General features: G+C 34.1%; 1 protein-coding gene across 1 annotated transcript in view; it reads right to left on the bottom strand.

Annotated features, from left to right (window-relative positions):
• The window catches only part of Pi4KIIIalpha (phosphatidylinositol 4-kinase III alpha), a 47,383-nt gene extending 34,738 nt beyond the window's left edge, over window positions 1-12,645 (bottom strand). The window contains exons 1-21 of the mRNA XM_080148485.1: window positions 12,519-12,645; window positions 12,038-12,171; window positions 11,593-11,681; window positions 11,012-11,127; window positions 10,500-10,576; window positions 10,087-10,189; window positions 9,698-9,762; window positions 9,171-9,300; window positions 8,798-8,911; window positions 7,787-7,879; window positions 7,070-7,180; window positions 6,861-6,966; window positions 6,626-6,700; window positions 4,556-4,676; window positions 4,193-4,284; window positions 2,924-3,021; window positions 2,426-2,499; window positions 2,031-2,122; window positions 1,506-1,621; window positions 1,038-1,150; window positions 339-393 (exon numbers count right to left, since the gene is read on the bottom strand). Of these exons, the coding sequence (XP_080004611.1) occupies window positions 339-393; window positions 1,038-1,150; window positions 1,506-1,621; window positions 2,031-2,122; window positions 2,426-2,499; window positions 2,924-3,021; window positions 4,193-4,284; window positions 4,556-4,676; window positions 6,626-6,700; window positions 6,861-6,966; window positions 7,070-7,180; window positions 7,787-7,879; window positions 8,798-8,911; window positions 9,171-9,300; window positions 9,698-9,762; window positions 10,087-10,189; window positions 10,500-10,576; window positions 11,012-11,127; window positions 11,593-11,681; window positions 12,038-12,171; window positions 12,519-12,623 (2,079 nt within the window). The 5' untranslated portion in view covers window positions 12,624-12,645. The remainder of the gene's footprint in view (window positions 1-338; window positions 394-1,037; window positions 1,151-1,505; window positions 1,622-2,030; window positions 2,123-2,425; window positions 2,500-2,923; window positions 3,022-4,192; window positions 4,285-4,555; window positions 4,677-6,625; window positions 6,701-6,860; window positions 6,967-7,069; window positions 7,181-7,786; window positions 7,880-8,797; window positions 8,912-9,170; window positions 9,301-9,697; window positions 9,763-10,086; window positions 10,190-10,499; window positions 10,577-11,011; window positions 11,128-11,592; window positions 11,682-12,037; window positions 12,172-12,518) is intronic.
• Between the last annotated feature and the right edge of the window lie 1,692 nt (window positions 12,646-14,337).

Raw genomic sequence — 14,337 nt, 5'->3', positions numbered from 1 at the left:
TAGATTTATTGCCCTGGATGGTCAATCAGACACAATAACCCGTCCAATTAAAAAAAAGAGATTTTTAGCAGACCAAGGTTTTGTTCATATTTCATCACTTATGATTTAACCCAATAACACAAGCGATTTATATTCTCCAAATAAATCTTTATCCAAAGGAATCAAGCTATGTATAGCTGGCTTATTCTATGATAGAAATAAAAACCTGCCCTTATGTATCGAATGTACACTTTGTGGTAGGATTGTTTCTACACTAGGTTCCTATTGGTCCTATCAAGGGATTGATCATCTATATTTTTCAAATTATCTGCAATTTCCCTATTAATAACTTAGTTTACCTTTTCTTCGTGTCTCAATGCAACAGCGATGTGTCCAAGGGTCAGGATCGTATTTCTAAAATTAAAATTTAATATTAGTAGGATCAAATAATCGTATGTTTTTATTAAACTTCAGCCTTGAATTAGGACTTTTGTATGTTTGGGATGCCTTACACTAATGTGATTTCATATCAAATAAAATATCTTAAATAACAGATCTATACCTAGTATATATGTATATACAGACAACTACCTCCCTTCATTTCTTAAAGACCTCTTTCGTCTGCTTCTAAATTATTTTCTGCTACTTGGCTGTGTTAATATAAGCGACACCATTGGCAGATTTTCAATGACCCAATAGAAAGGTTGCGCAAGGTGGTTGCGATGGGGAGATACAGTTATTTAACCCTTTCTCCCACTAGTGTTTTACTCTAATTCTTAAATAAAGGAAAAACGGACTTCAAATGAGTATATGAGTAAATCCTCTCTTCTCTGGTCAGATGAATCTTAACAAAAAACAGCTGTCTATCTTAAATAGTAGTTGAGTAAATTCCATTTTAACTTTAGAGTAGTTATGACAGACAATGGGTGTCATAGATTAGCTTTGCTAGACTGCCTATTTGTGTTCAAATTTTGCAACTGAGGATTTTAGGACGAAATTTTGCTTATCATCATTGGGGATGTATACCAATTTATCGTCTATTAAGATCTCTAGTATACCTGCACATGAGTGTATGATCCTTGCTTTTATCCGCAGTGTACATTCTGTTGGACACAGAGGCTATAAATGCTTTCACACAATCCTGGTCTGTTTTTATTCCAGCTTTCAGAGCCTGAATAAAATCATGAAAACCAAGCAAAGTTATTTAAATCTATTTTCAAAAAGGTGGAAAATTGACTTTGTCTTCCTATTAAGAGATAGCTTTAAAAAATAATCTGTTTAAAGCAAGACTTATATTTGTAGCCATTTAATTCAAAATGGGAGAAGGTATTTTGACTGCAGTAAATTATACTAGTACCCAAGGTTTTACAAATACGATCATCTAGCATTCACAGCTTTTAAATCTTTGGGTAATTTTCATAAAATCTTGATTAGTTTAATCGACAGAAGGAGTATTTTTGTTTTGTATCTAACTGGGGTTTTACATTAATTTACACAACTTTAAATGATATGTTACAAAACTTTACCTTGCAAATATTCTCAATGCCGCAATCTCTTAGTTTCTGAAATGCGATTGAATGCGCATTTGTCCTCCTAATCTCTCGGTGACGAGGCTCATTGAAATCATTTTCACTGGTCGTTCCTAAAAAGAGAAAAATTGTTAACAAAATATTAGAAGGTAGACGGAAAACGTTTATAACAGAGACAAGTTTGATTTTTAAATTCTTGCATTTGGCGTGTTTTTGACTTTTTAACGGAGTTTGATAGTTATTAGGATTGATTTTCCAACATATAACTTTACTGAAAAGGCGAGATCTTTTAACACAGACAGAAGACTCACAGACTTTTCCTCTTTTTATTCATGGTAACCAGGGATCTTAGGGGATAAGATAATAGACGATAATTAACAAAATTAACCCTGATTTTTTTGAACTAGCTAGGTACTTAAATAAAGTTTCCAAAGCTCTCCGGCCAACAAATTAAAGAGCAAGTTTATAAAACTTTAGATCCAGTACAATTTACAGACCAATGTTCCCTCATATTAATATTACCTGTTAAAATGATAGCAGGTTTAGACATCTCGGCTGTTCTTGCACTACTGTTCAGCTGTGATAATAGCTCACTTGGATTCACCAGAAAATCCCTAAAATTTATAATTGTATTTGCTACCCACATTTTAAATGACTACCTAATAGCTTTTGATTTTAGCGCAATAAATGGATTCTTTAAAAACTCCTCTTAGCAAATACATTGCTCAAGTCAATGCAAAGGGATAGTTACATAATATATGAGAATAAAATAGGCACCATGGTCTAATAAAACAGAAGTCTTGCTGAACTGGTGAAAGTAATGCACTTATTAAGTTCAACTCGTAACTATCCCTTTAAAAGAATTAAATTAGAAGATAGATCAGAACAGCCAGAGATTCAAAGAAATAAATATATACCTAAGACAAGCTATAGCAGAAGAGGAGAGGACAGGATGTTTTGAGGACAGGTTTCCCAATCCGTCCAAACAGACCTTAATAAAAATTATGTTATTAAGAAACGTAGCCATAAAACAGGTTAAATAATCAAATATTTCCTTAACATATACTTTTTAAAATTAAAATGAATTGTGGAGAGGCGACTTATTCCCCACCCCATTCCGTCAATAGCCCCTAGAGGGCTAGCGATTCAATTCAGCATCAAGACAAACAGAAAATCCTCACAACTACACACTTTTAAATATGATCAGACCTGGATTTTTAAATCATTTTAGTGTTGAGCCAGATCGGGGTGAGCCGAATTTCAGCCATTCACAGCGCGGCATTTTATAAAATGCTGTGCTCTCATTGGTGGAAAGTTGGCTCACCCCGATCTGGCTTACCACTTAAATGATATAAAGATCCAGCTATGGGTTCTACAAATAAAATTAGAACACATATTGCGTGTATAAATGTTACCATTAGTAAAGGTAGATGGGCCAGGATGGCCTTGGTTCCAGTACCATGTCTTGGATACAGAATCCTGTCTGTCAGCTTGTTCATCAAACTATCAGCAACTAAAAACAATTTAAATTTTTTGGCAACAAAATTTGGAACAATAAACTGTTATACAGAATTAATGTAGATAATAAGAATACTATTTAAAAATTATCAATTAATTTAACATAGGCAATGAAAATTCATGTGCATAATATAACATATAGAAATAGAATAGAACACAAAGAAATGTACTCATTTTACAAAGGATGTTACAAAACTTTGTGAGAGTTAGTTAGTGTAATGAACAGATTCATCTATAATACAAAGTAGAACGATGTCTGTCTGTCCGTCTGAAGCTTAAGATCTTAGTAACCACTGAACCGATTAGGCTCTTCTCTTCAGGGAATATACCTACTGGTCCTGTGATGGTTTTAAGCTATTTTCTTGGGGGGTGGGACACCCCCAACCCCCCCAAAAAATTAAAAATACCCCCCCCCCAAATTTTTTTTTTTATACTTTTTCTTTTTAAATCTAAAATACGAAAAATTAGGTTGATCAAACCTCTTGGGGTAAGCCCCTAGAGGCTAGGGGCGAAGCCGCTAGTCTATAATACAAAGTAGAACGATGTCTGTCTGTCCGTCTGTCTGTCTGTCCCTTAAGATCTCGGTAACCACTGAACCGATCGGATTCTACTCTTCAGGGTATCTACCTATTGGTCCTGTGGTGGTTTTAAGCTATTTTCTTGGGGGGTGGGACACCCCCAACCAACCCCCCCAAAAACCAAAAAATCCCCCCCCATTTTTTTTTTTTTTTTTTTTTTTTTTTGAAGGAGATTTTCATGGTCCTTTATGATTTTCGCCAAATTTTTTTTTTATCACCTCTTGGGGCAAAGCCCCTAGAGGCTAGGGGCGAAGCCGCTAGTAGTATATACAGATAACTACCTTCCCTCATTTTTCAATGACCTTTTTCGTCTGCTAGCAAATTGTTTTCAGAAACTTGACTGTGTTTAAATTTCCTGTTTCGATTGGTTAATTTTCAAAGACACAATTTAGAATCAGCACAAGGTCATGGCTATAGGGAAATACAGTTATTTAGCCCTTTCTCCCTCTAGGGTAAATGACTCAGTAGGACAGTCAAACTCAGTTGCTAAGTAGCTGCGCTTATCAAAAGAAGACATGCAATTGTAGAATAACTAGTCCCCAAAAAATGCTTTGATAGTATGATAGGGGTAAATATAAAAATTCTTACCATTTTCGTCTCTAGCCGCCCAAACAAGGATATCCACACACGCCGCGTTGGTTTGGACATTCAGCTTAAATCTGTTGATCTTTGGCTTCTCACTAAAACAAATAATTTCCCTTTCACACAAAGTAAACTCTTGAGCAGTAAAAACCCCATCCCCCCTTATTTTTCAATGAATTGAAAAAAAGGGGGGGGGAAGTTTTTCATTTTTTGTTTATTTCTGTAGGTCAGGTTATTTTAGGTTATATGGGGATCTGAGTTTATGTAATTTACATAATAGCGGATTAATTGACGGACTGAATGATTGACAGACAGACAAGAGAAATTGTAGAGTAGCATTGATTTTATTTAGAATGGATATAGCCTTACCCATTGGCAATATCTTCCCTGTCCAGGTTTGACATCTGCTTTGTGTTGAGGTCCAGAGTTCCAGACTGGAACACTTGCTTTATATATTCCTGGATGTCTTTCAGAAAACAGGTCGCCAAACCTGATACAAATAATCAATTACAGTATAGATAAGATCAGGGTTTCGGATCCGGATCTGGATCCGGATCCGGATCCGCAAGGATCCGCATATTTTTGGATCCTTGGACTCAAAAAAATGCGGAAAAAATGGAAAAATCTACCTAAATTTATATAAAATCTCAGACATTCTCTTGATGAGAGCCAATCTTTAAGGTTTAGGGTCAGACTTGAAAATTAAAAGTAATTTTGACTTCGAATTAAAGAATAAATATTTTTGAAAAATTTGGTGATTTTATTTTTATTGTCAAGGATCCGGATCCGCACTGACCCAATTTGGAGGATCCGGATCCGGATCCGCAAAAAATCAATGCGGATCCGAAACCCTGGATAAGATAATGGAGGTTAAAAGCAAAGTTACTCCTTTTATATATTAATCTTATTAGTTAAAAAGTTTGGAAACAACTATTTTCGAAAGTTTTTTTTTAAAGGGGGGGGGGGGAAATGTGGTGACTCGTGCCACGACATACCAGCAATTTTATTTTGGGTGCTACTCCCTTAGTTTTAGAGATAATTGGGTGAAATCTTTTGGGCTGGGTCACTAATTACCCCAACTAGAGGTAACTTTCAAAAAAAACGGCGGCGGGTCCGCCGCTCCCGCCGTTCGCCGCCATTTTCCGCCGCCGCCAAAAAAAATTTTTTTATTGCATTTCTCGCCGAATTAGGCAATTTGGAATCATTTGAGACCATGTTATTTTTTTCAAAAATTTTTCCCCTTATAACCAACCCTGCAGGGGGACTTAGTCATTTTTTTCAAATTCTCGTTTATCAAGGTATATCTTAAATTCAGTGCCTCTCCTAAGCTTTTAAAGATATTGAGACAAAACCTTTTGAGGTAGATCAGTAAAAAATATTTGAATAAAAAATGGCGGCGGTACCGCCGCTCCCGCCGTCCACCGCCATTTTCCGCCGCCGCCAAAATTTTTTTTATTGCATTTCTCGCCGAATTAGGCAATTTGGAATCATTTGAGACCATATTATTTTTTTCAAAAATTTTTCCCCTTACAAGCCGTCCTGTGGGCGGCGGAAAATGGCGGTGGATGGCGGGAGCGGCGGTATCGCCGCCATTTTTTATTCAAATATTTTTTTGCTGATCTACCTCAAAAGATTTTGTTTCAATATCTTTAAAAGCTTAGGAGAGGCACTGAATTTAAGATATACCTTAATAAACGAGAGTTTGAAAAAAATGACTGTCCCCCTGCAGGGTTGGTTATAAGGGGAAAAATTTTTGAAAAAAATAACATGGTCTCAAATGATTCCAAATTGCCTAATTCGGCGAGAAATGCAATAAAAAATTTTTTTTTGGCGGCGGCGGAAAATGGCGGCGAACGGCGGGAGCGGCGGTACCGCCGCCATTTTTTATTCAAATATTTTTTACTGATTTACCTCAAAAAGTTTTGTCTCAATATCTTTAAAAGCTTAGGAGAGGCACTGAATTTAAGATATACCTTAATAAACGAGAATTTGAAAAAAATGACTAAGTCCCCCTGCAGGGTTGGTTATAAGGGGAAAAATTTTTGAAAAAAATAACATGGTCTCAAATGATTCCAAATTGCCTAATTCGGCGAGAAATGCAATAAAAAAATTTTTTTTGGCGGCGGCGGAAAATGGCGGCGAACGGCGGGAGCGGCGGACCCGCCGCCGTTTTTTTGAAAGTTACCTCTAGTTGGGGTAATTAGTGACCCAGCCCAAAAGATTTCACCCAATTATCTCTAAAACTAAGGGAGTAGCACCCAAAATAAAATTGCTGGTATGTCGTGGCACGAGTCACCACATTTCCCCCCCCCCTTTAATAAAAAATATCAACCTACCCAAAGTTTTTCAACCAATATAGTTATGAAACTTTAACTTTGGATACCAGTATAATTTACTTAATCATTATTTATTATAGACAATATCTTTGAAAAAACTAACCTGGCTGCGGCTGTAGCATTTCTCTCAGCAGTGAAATAAAAACCAGACTCAAAGTCTCACTGACCGATAACGTATCTTATTATATACTTGAACAAACATTCTTACATTTTAAATCTGCCAGATGTGCGTGTGTACTGTAAGATCTCGAGAAACAAAGAAAACTTTGAAATGTGAAAAAAAACCTCACCATATTTTAAAACTAAAAATATTTTAAGTATCAAGACATCGATCACACATTGTTTATCTGTGTTGAAGGACTTCCAGACAAGGGTCGTGCAATCAAAGAGGTGTTTGTCTGTTGTTTGATACTTTACTAAATACTCCGAGTAATTGGACAGAAACTAAGAAATTAGTTATACTTGGTTGTTGGACCTGACGTTAAATTGTCATTGACTGCAGCCTCGCCCGTACGAGGTACTAGGTATTATGTGTTAAAATAGATACGTTCCTGAGTGATTTATAGGGAAATATTTTGATGGAACCAGAACTGTAAATATCGTGGGATAAACCATCAAGGAACTCCAACATATCTTTTGCCAGCACTTTCAAAATTATCTAAGATGAAAAAAAATCGGTTTTTATGAAAGCTTACGTAAACTAACAACTATTAAAAAGATAAACAAACAAAGCCTGTGGAAAATTTAGACATTAAAAAGCAAAAAAATATACCTCCTAATAAAATATGTAATAAGTACACAGATAGAAAATGACAAAAATATAAGTTTTAAAAATCAAAAGGGACGGTAATCACATAAAAATTAGGTACAATCTTTGGGTATTGTCAATTTCGTGACATCGCCTCTTAATGGGCGTTTCGTCGTATTTTCACAGTAGCTTTCTCCTATTTCTAGCCACTGCGTGGGGCTCTAACCCTGTGGGGCTAATTGCCTAACCCTGTCGGGCAATCATTAATATTCACCTGACCTAAAACAACCTATGAAAAGCTACTGTGAAAATACGACGAAACGCCCCTTAAGAGGCGATATCACGAAACCGACAAAACACTGTTTTATATGTCTTTAATACCAAACACTTTATAAGACCATCAAAATTACAATTTTAATTTTAGAAAAGTGGCTGTAATATATCAGTCACGTCAAATCACACAATTTATTAAAAGATAGATTTGAGTGGCTTCGCTACAGAAAAAAAAAGACAAACCTGAAAAATGTTTCTCAGTGTTGCTTCTTTAAATCTGATAATTCCATCCGAGTCTCTGTGCATCTTGTACACTCTTGTTAAAGGAGCTTGTAACTTAATAATACAAAATAAATCATCATAGGTAGGTACTCTTTGTATTAATTTATATATATTATCTACTTACATTAGGTAAGTATCAAAAATAAAATTAGGTCTAAACAAAAGTAAACAAGGATGACAACATCCATAAAAACAAAGCACTGAAATGGTAGGACAAACGGACATTAACACTTATATAGTGTCAGAACTGAATAATCAGAATATAAATGTATAAGAATCGGAGCAAAATTGTAAGTAAATTTGTTGAAAAACTGCTTGATACAGGATAATGTTTATGGACATACTTACATTTTTAGGACTTGATTATAGAGTGGCTTTGCTTATAACATTATACTTTGTTGTCCCAGGAATCAACATACCAAAAATAAGATCAATCGGATGATTAGATCACTTAAAAATTTGTTGTTAAAAAAGTAAAAAATCAACATGTTTAAAATGGACGTACGGACATTCTTGTTATGATTATAGAGTTGCTATGTTTTCTAAATCGTACCTATCTACTAAAGGAATCACCATACAAAGTTTAAAATCGATAGGACAATTCTAACATGCCTAAATTAACTTAAAAAGCTATCCGTTTGTGACGGACGGACGTACGGACCTATCCTAATTATAGAAAAGCTTCGCTTTTAAAAAAGGTACCTATAGGTATAAGAATTAAAGGTTAAATGCAGAGGCTTTGATTTACCCAATTTATTCCAGTTGATATTATTTGAAATTAGATATTTTGTTGGCGGAGTGTTGGCGTAAAACTTGTTTTTTGATGTAGCTAAAGTGAAGTGGGAAATAAGGGGAGGAATAAGGGAAGAGGGTTATAGGGAAATTTTTACTTAGAATTGTTTGACTGAATCACATTTCCAAGACTCTGGGTAAATGAACGTAAAAAATACTAAATTTCTAGGATGAGATTACCTGATTAAATGAAGATCCAACTTTATGGAAGAAATAAGTGGAAGGATCATATGGCTGTACAGATGCCTGGCTTTGGAATGAGATCATCTTGTCCTGTTCTCTTTGCTTCTCGGTCTGAAATTATATCAGTTACAAAATAGCTGACACAAGACTGTGGCGTAACACGTAGCGCATACGCTCGTTTTCAGGAAGGTGATAGGTTTGAATCTCGACCCAACACAATTTCATAACCAAAGATTTTAAAAGTGGTTAGTACTGCTGCTATGCCAGGTGCTCGACATAAAAAGTCAGAGTAGGGAAAATACCTTGGCCCAAAACAGCCGCAACTCAATAAGATGCGTAAGGGGCGTAAAGGAAAAAATAATAATGAAACCTGATAGCACATTAGATCTGATCTTAGGTTGGGTCTGAAACTGAGGTCCACAACAGATTCTGAGGAGTGGGACTCGATCAACTCATTCTGCGGCTGGAAAGTTGAGGACAGGGACCGGGGAATGATTGATCTGAAAAATAAATTATTTAGTATAGGTATACCTATTAAGTTATTACCAATGGCAATCCGCCGAATTTTTGGGTCGGATCGGATTCTTACAAAAATCCACCAAAAAAAGCGAATTGCGAATTCTTTGTTTTTTTTTTGCGGATTGAGGGTTTTTGGAATGCGGTTTTTTTAGGTTTTATAAATCTTCAGTATTCAACATTTTAACAAATGCTTTTAATCTTTAGCATGGGATATTCTGTTTTAAGATCCAGTGGTAGGGTAGTGGGTGTAATAGAGAGCGAAGTAATAATATTTAATCACTTGAACATAAATAGGTTATTAATCTCAGAGAGATAACAAAGGATAAGACAATGAAATTAAAAGTTAAGTTCCCAAATATGCAATAATAATACACTGACCTAAAGTTTGAAAATGTTTTCTTCAGCTTTTTGTCTTGGGCAGCCACTGATTCAAATTTTAGATTCTAAATGGAAAAAAATATCATAGGTACCTTACTGTAAGAGAGAAATTGATTTAACATAGAACCATACATAATAACTAGCATAGGTTTAGAAGTTAAGAGAAAGAGATAAAAGTAAACAGAGAGTAGACAGAGAGTGAGTGACAAATATTGCCTTATAATAGAGTAGCGGTGCTACCTAAAATCACAAAAAAAAATCTCCAAATCCAATTCGATTAATCTAAAAATAAAGGGATGGTGGATGGGTTGGAGGTTTTGGTGCTTAATGGACACATTACGAGAAAGCACATGATTATTTTTACAAACTTTGTTTAGTTAGTTACATACCTCAAATATTTTATTAGTGAGAAAGTCTCCTAGAGGCCCGTACCTAGCCAGTGCTCTGACTAGACCAATCAATACTGGAACCACACATTTACAAGTTGACCGTCTAAATAATTGGATATCTAATGGATATTGAATACTTGAATATTGTGATTTTTGTCGCTAACATAGTCCTCAGATATTAGTAAAGTTGAAGTTTTAAACGAGAAAAAATCATTCGGTGCCTACAAAAATAGCATTTCTAAAGCCTTGATTTTTAAAATGACGAATACAAGGACTTTTAGGACCCCCAAACTATACTTTTATCCTGTGCAGTAAATCAAAAGCGCTGTCGCTCTTTTTTGTTATTTATGTTTATTTGTTATTTGGGTGTATTAAGCTTTTTTTGTTACATTTGTTCTAAAAACACAAACTACCTTGTATTGAATGGATAAGGATTATCTCTAGATTTCATTTCTTGTAACATTCCAACAATGTTATTAAGCAGAGTAACCTAAAAACGGTATAAAGTAAATAGGTAGTGTTTTAATTTAAATTAACAATAAACAAGATTTTTAAAACTTATGCTTTTACATAACAAACTTTAATCTATTTTACACAGTACAAAAATGTCTGTCTTTCTGTCTAAATCTTATAATCACGGTAACCGCTCAATATTGATTGATGATTTTTATGATTTATATTATATATAGCAAAACGCTCTTAAGTCAGCTAACCCTTTGATTGCACGATTTGTCTGAAAGTCCTAACTGTACTGCACATGGTAATGAGTTGCTCCTATTTTGGATCAAAGCATTCCCCCCTACTCTTACAATTTTTGTCGCGCATCTGAAATAGCGGCAGATGTTACCATTTTTAAAGTCTTTAATTATGACGCAGTGTTGGCCGAGATTCGAACCCATCTCCTTGCCGAATAATTTTGACATACCTGGCTTTCAATGATCCTCTCAGCAATGGAGTCAGTGGACGAGGCGGCCACATCATTCAAAATTGTATTCAAACAAAAGGAAAAAGTTTCTGCCTGTGGTAGCTGGCTGTTTAATTCTAAAGCAGAGACATTTTTATTCCGATTAATTTAAAGCATTCGCTAGGTACAAACAATATTTGGGATTTAACAGTGTAGTAAACTTAATCATAGTAAAAGAAGAGAAAACACTTTAATATATTCACTTTATTAATATTTAAAGTAAAATTGTCTGTTTAAATACACCCGAACTAGTGACTAAAGGTCGTATGTAGAAAAATCAACTCAAGGACCTAATTAAAAAAAAATTGAAAATCTATTGCACGTACAGTAAATGCATAAATAATTGGATATGTTATTTAACAAGTTGTACGGGATCCCATACGGAAATACTTTTTGTATAGGTAGTTATTGATTGGCTAAGAATTGTAATATTTTCAAAATTTCTGCTTTAACCATTAAAAGTAATATTCTATTTTTATATTAATTTAACAGATAGGTATACCAATATAGTTATAGAATAGCTGCGCTACTGAAGTACTTACTATGTGATTTAAAAACCGAGTTTTCATCAGGAAATAGGGCTGTTGCTAGGCCAAGTTCTAGCTTCAGTAAGTAGTCCAAAATACGGTCCCTAAAAAAGTCATATGTTACTGTTAGTTTCTCTAAAAGCAATGAACCATTCCAACGATATTTTTTAAAAATTGAAAATAAAGTGAATAGGTATTTAAGCAGTAGGAACCCCAACCCTGCGGGGTTTCTCTGTTCCCAATATAACCTAACTTAACCTGGCCTAAGCAATAAACTCTTCAATTATTTTCAATTCATTTTTAAAAATAAGGAGGGGAGGTTCTGTTCTCACCAAGGCACTTTAAGTTAAAACGGCAGACATATTTTAATAAAGTCAACAAAATAACTTTTTTTTTCAAAAATCATACAATACATGATGAAATATTCTTTTACCACATTTAAAAAAATATAGGTAGGTACCTGTGTTGAAAATTGGACTCCAGCAAAAAGATGCCAAGAGAAATGACGGCTGCCTGGCCATCCGAAGTCAATGTGTAGCTGCCCTCCCGTTGCTCCGAAGGCTGAGGACATGCAGATAAGAGCTGGTGTTCAACCTGTCATAGATCATTTCTCTATTAGTTCCATGATGTTCATAAAATAACAAAATATTACTAGCGGATAATATGCCCCTAGAAGGACACTTAAGGCACTTTAAAGAGGAAGGAGAGTGGTGGCCAATGGCTAACCAATCAAATTAAAATTTAGTTTTAACAAGAAAAAGACATAAATAAAATAGCTAAGTTAAGCAAAATTTCATATAGACAGACAACATGCACCCTACTACTCTTGGCAGATAGCATAGATCGATATAATATTATTTTAATGCATACATACTTTTAACAGATAATTTTTTAAATGAATTATAGAGAAGCTTCGCTACAAACAACCTCAAAAAACTTACCTTGTTCCAAGGAATGTCAGGTATTTTTGCCAGATTCCTGGCCACCTTCTGCCTGATAGGCAGGGTCTGCACCTTGTTAAAGGAATGCATACTTTCTACAACCATTTATTCCACATCAATCTGAAAAGTATTGGAATAGGATTATTCAGAGCAACAAACTTAAAATGCAGATAAACATTTTTTGTCTCATAAAAAAAGTTTCTTAATGCACAAATATAGTATTCAATACAAGTAAAATTACAATTTCAGTTGTAATCTTAACTTCTTTAGTATTGTAATAACCATCTTTCTTCCATCTAGTCTCGTTTTCTCCTTCTATACAACAATGTCCTGTTTATATCTATTCGTAGGTTCATAGTAAGGTTATTTTGCAGCTGAACTTAAAGAATTCCATTTCTCCATGCACTTTTCCCTGTTTTCACTTTTGTAATGTTGTTGCAAAAAACAAACAAAAGGTCTCATACATTTAGGTTTATCATGTTGTAATATTTTTAATCTTTTATTTATACTAGATTCTAGATTTTTAATACGTTTTGCTCTACCATCTTCATTTACTTTTTGTTTCCATTTTTCCAAATATTGCCGTGATTCATCAAACATTTTATGAACATCACTTCATTCTTTTTCATTCATTGACAACCATTCTTTATGCACTGCTGGAAATAAAGATGTACCGTCGATCTTGATTGCCACCTTTATTTTTTCTCATAACATCTCCAATAATGAGTCCATTTATATCTATATTGAATTGGTCGGTCATGCACTAGTTCGGCAAGTTCCTTCTTCATCTTTTAAATTTCAAGCATGGTGTCATCAGTCTCATATTCTTTCATTTGATCTATGCGTATTTACTCCTCTAGTCTGAGCCGGATCGATAATCAATTTAATCAGTTTTATACCCGGTTGTCCTAAAAACTTTTTACAAATTTCTTGTTGATATGTTTTCTTTTATAATTCCAATTAATGAAATCTTTTTACTTTGTATGACGTTCGAGACAATATAAAATTTGAAAAAGATTTTTTAATACGGTTAGAGCCGCAAATAGGCTCAATAATTATAATAGGGTAGATGTCGATCCTATACTCAAACAGTTTTAAACATTATACAAAAGTATAGCTAGAGTACTGCAATATATATACGTGAAACACTTATTAACATTATCTATTAATTGACAAGAAGAATCCCGGCAAGGCTCCGCCAATATGTTTAATTATATATTTATTATTACTTAGGTTTCTATAAATATTTTGTATTACCTAGTAGGAACGCTAGAGATTTTAAATATTTTAAAATTAGAGATCGAGCCAGACAGAAAAATCTTCAAAGGCTTCTTTAAAAAGATTTCATTATGTGGTATATGAATTTTGATACTTACCTAATAAAATTATACTAGATTAACTGAAATTTTCTGATTTTTTTCAATTTTTCTATTGAAATAAACGTTAAAATTTGACTGAATAGAATTTCCTCTTTGAAAATTATTCATCACAAGTTGTTATGTTGTTGTTGTCAAATTTGATCAGCTGAGCTTCTCTTAAAGGGCGAATATAGGTTCGATATGATATGAGCTTATATGAAAGGTGCCATTTCATACTTTTAGAATATCTATGCCAAATTTAAAAATTCAAAAAAATCCTTAAGTAGATTTTGCAATTTTCTGTTTCAATTGAACATATGATAAATGAGATTGACGACAAACGGTTTATTTTAGCCCTTTACAAGACTTTTTTTTTACTATTTTGCTTAAGTTTGATTGACTATTACAATGGCACGCATCTTAAATGATAATTTAAATGTTTATTATTTTAGATTATATAC

The sequence above is a fragment of the Acartia tonsa genome, chromosome 14 (genome assembly GCF_053477335.1).
Source record: "Acartia tonsa isolate MP-2025a chromosome 14, ASM5347733v1, whole genome shotgun sequence".
NCBI classification, from domain to species: domain Eukaryota; kingdom Metazoa; phylum Arthropoda; class Copepoda; order Calanoida; family Acartiidae; genus Acartia; species Acartia tonsa.
The sequence above is the reverse complement of the archived record's forward strand: the minus strand, read 5'-3'. Positions and strand labels throughout refer to the sequence as shown.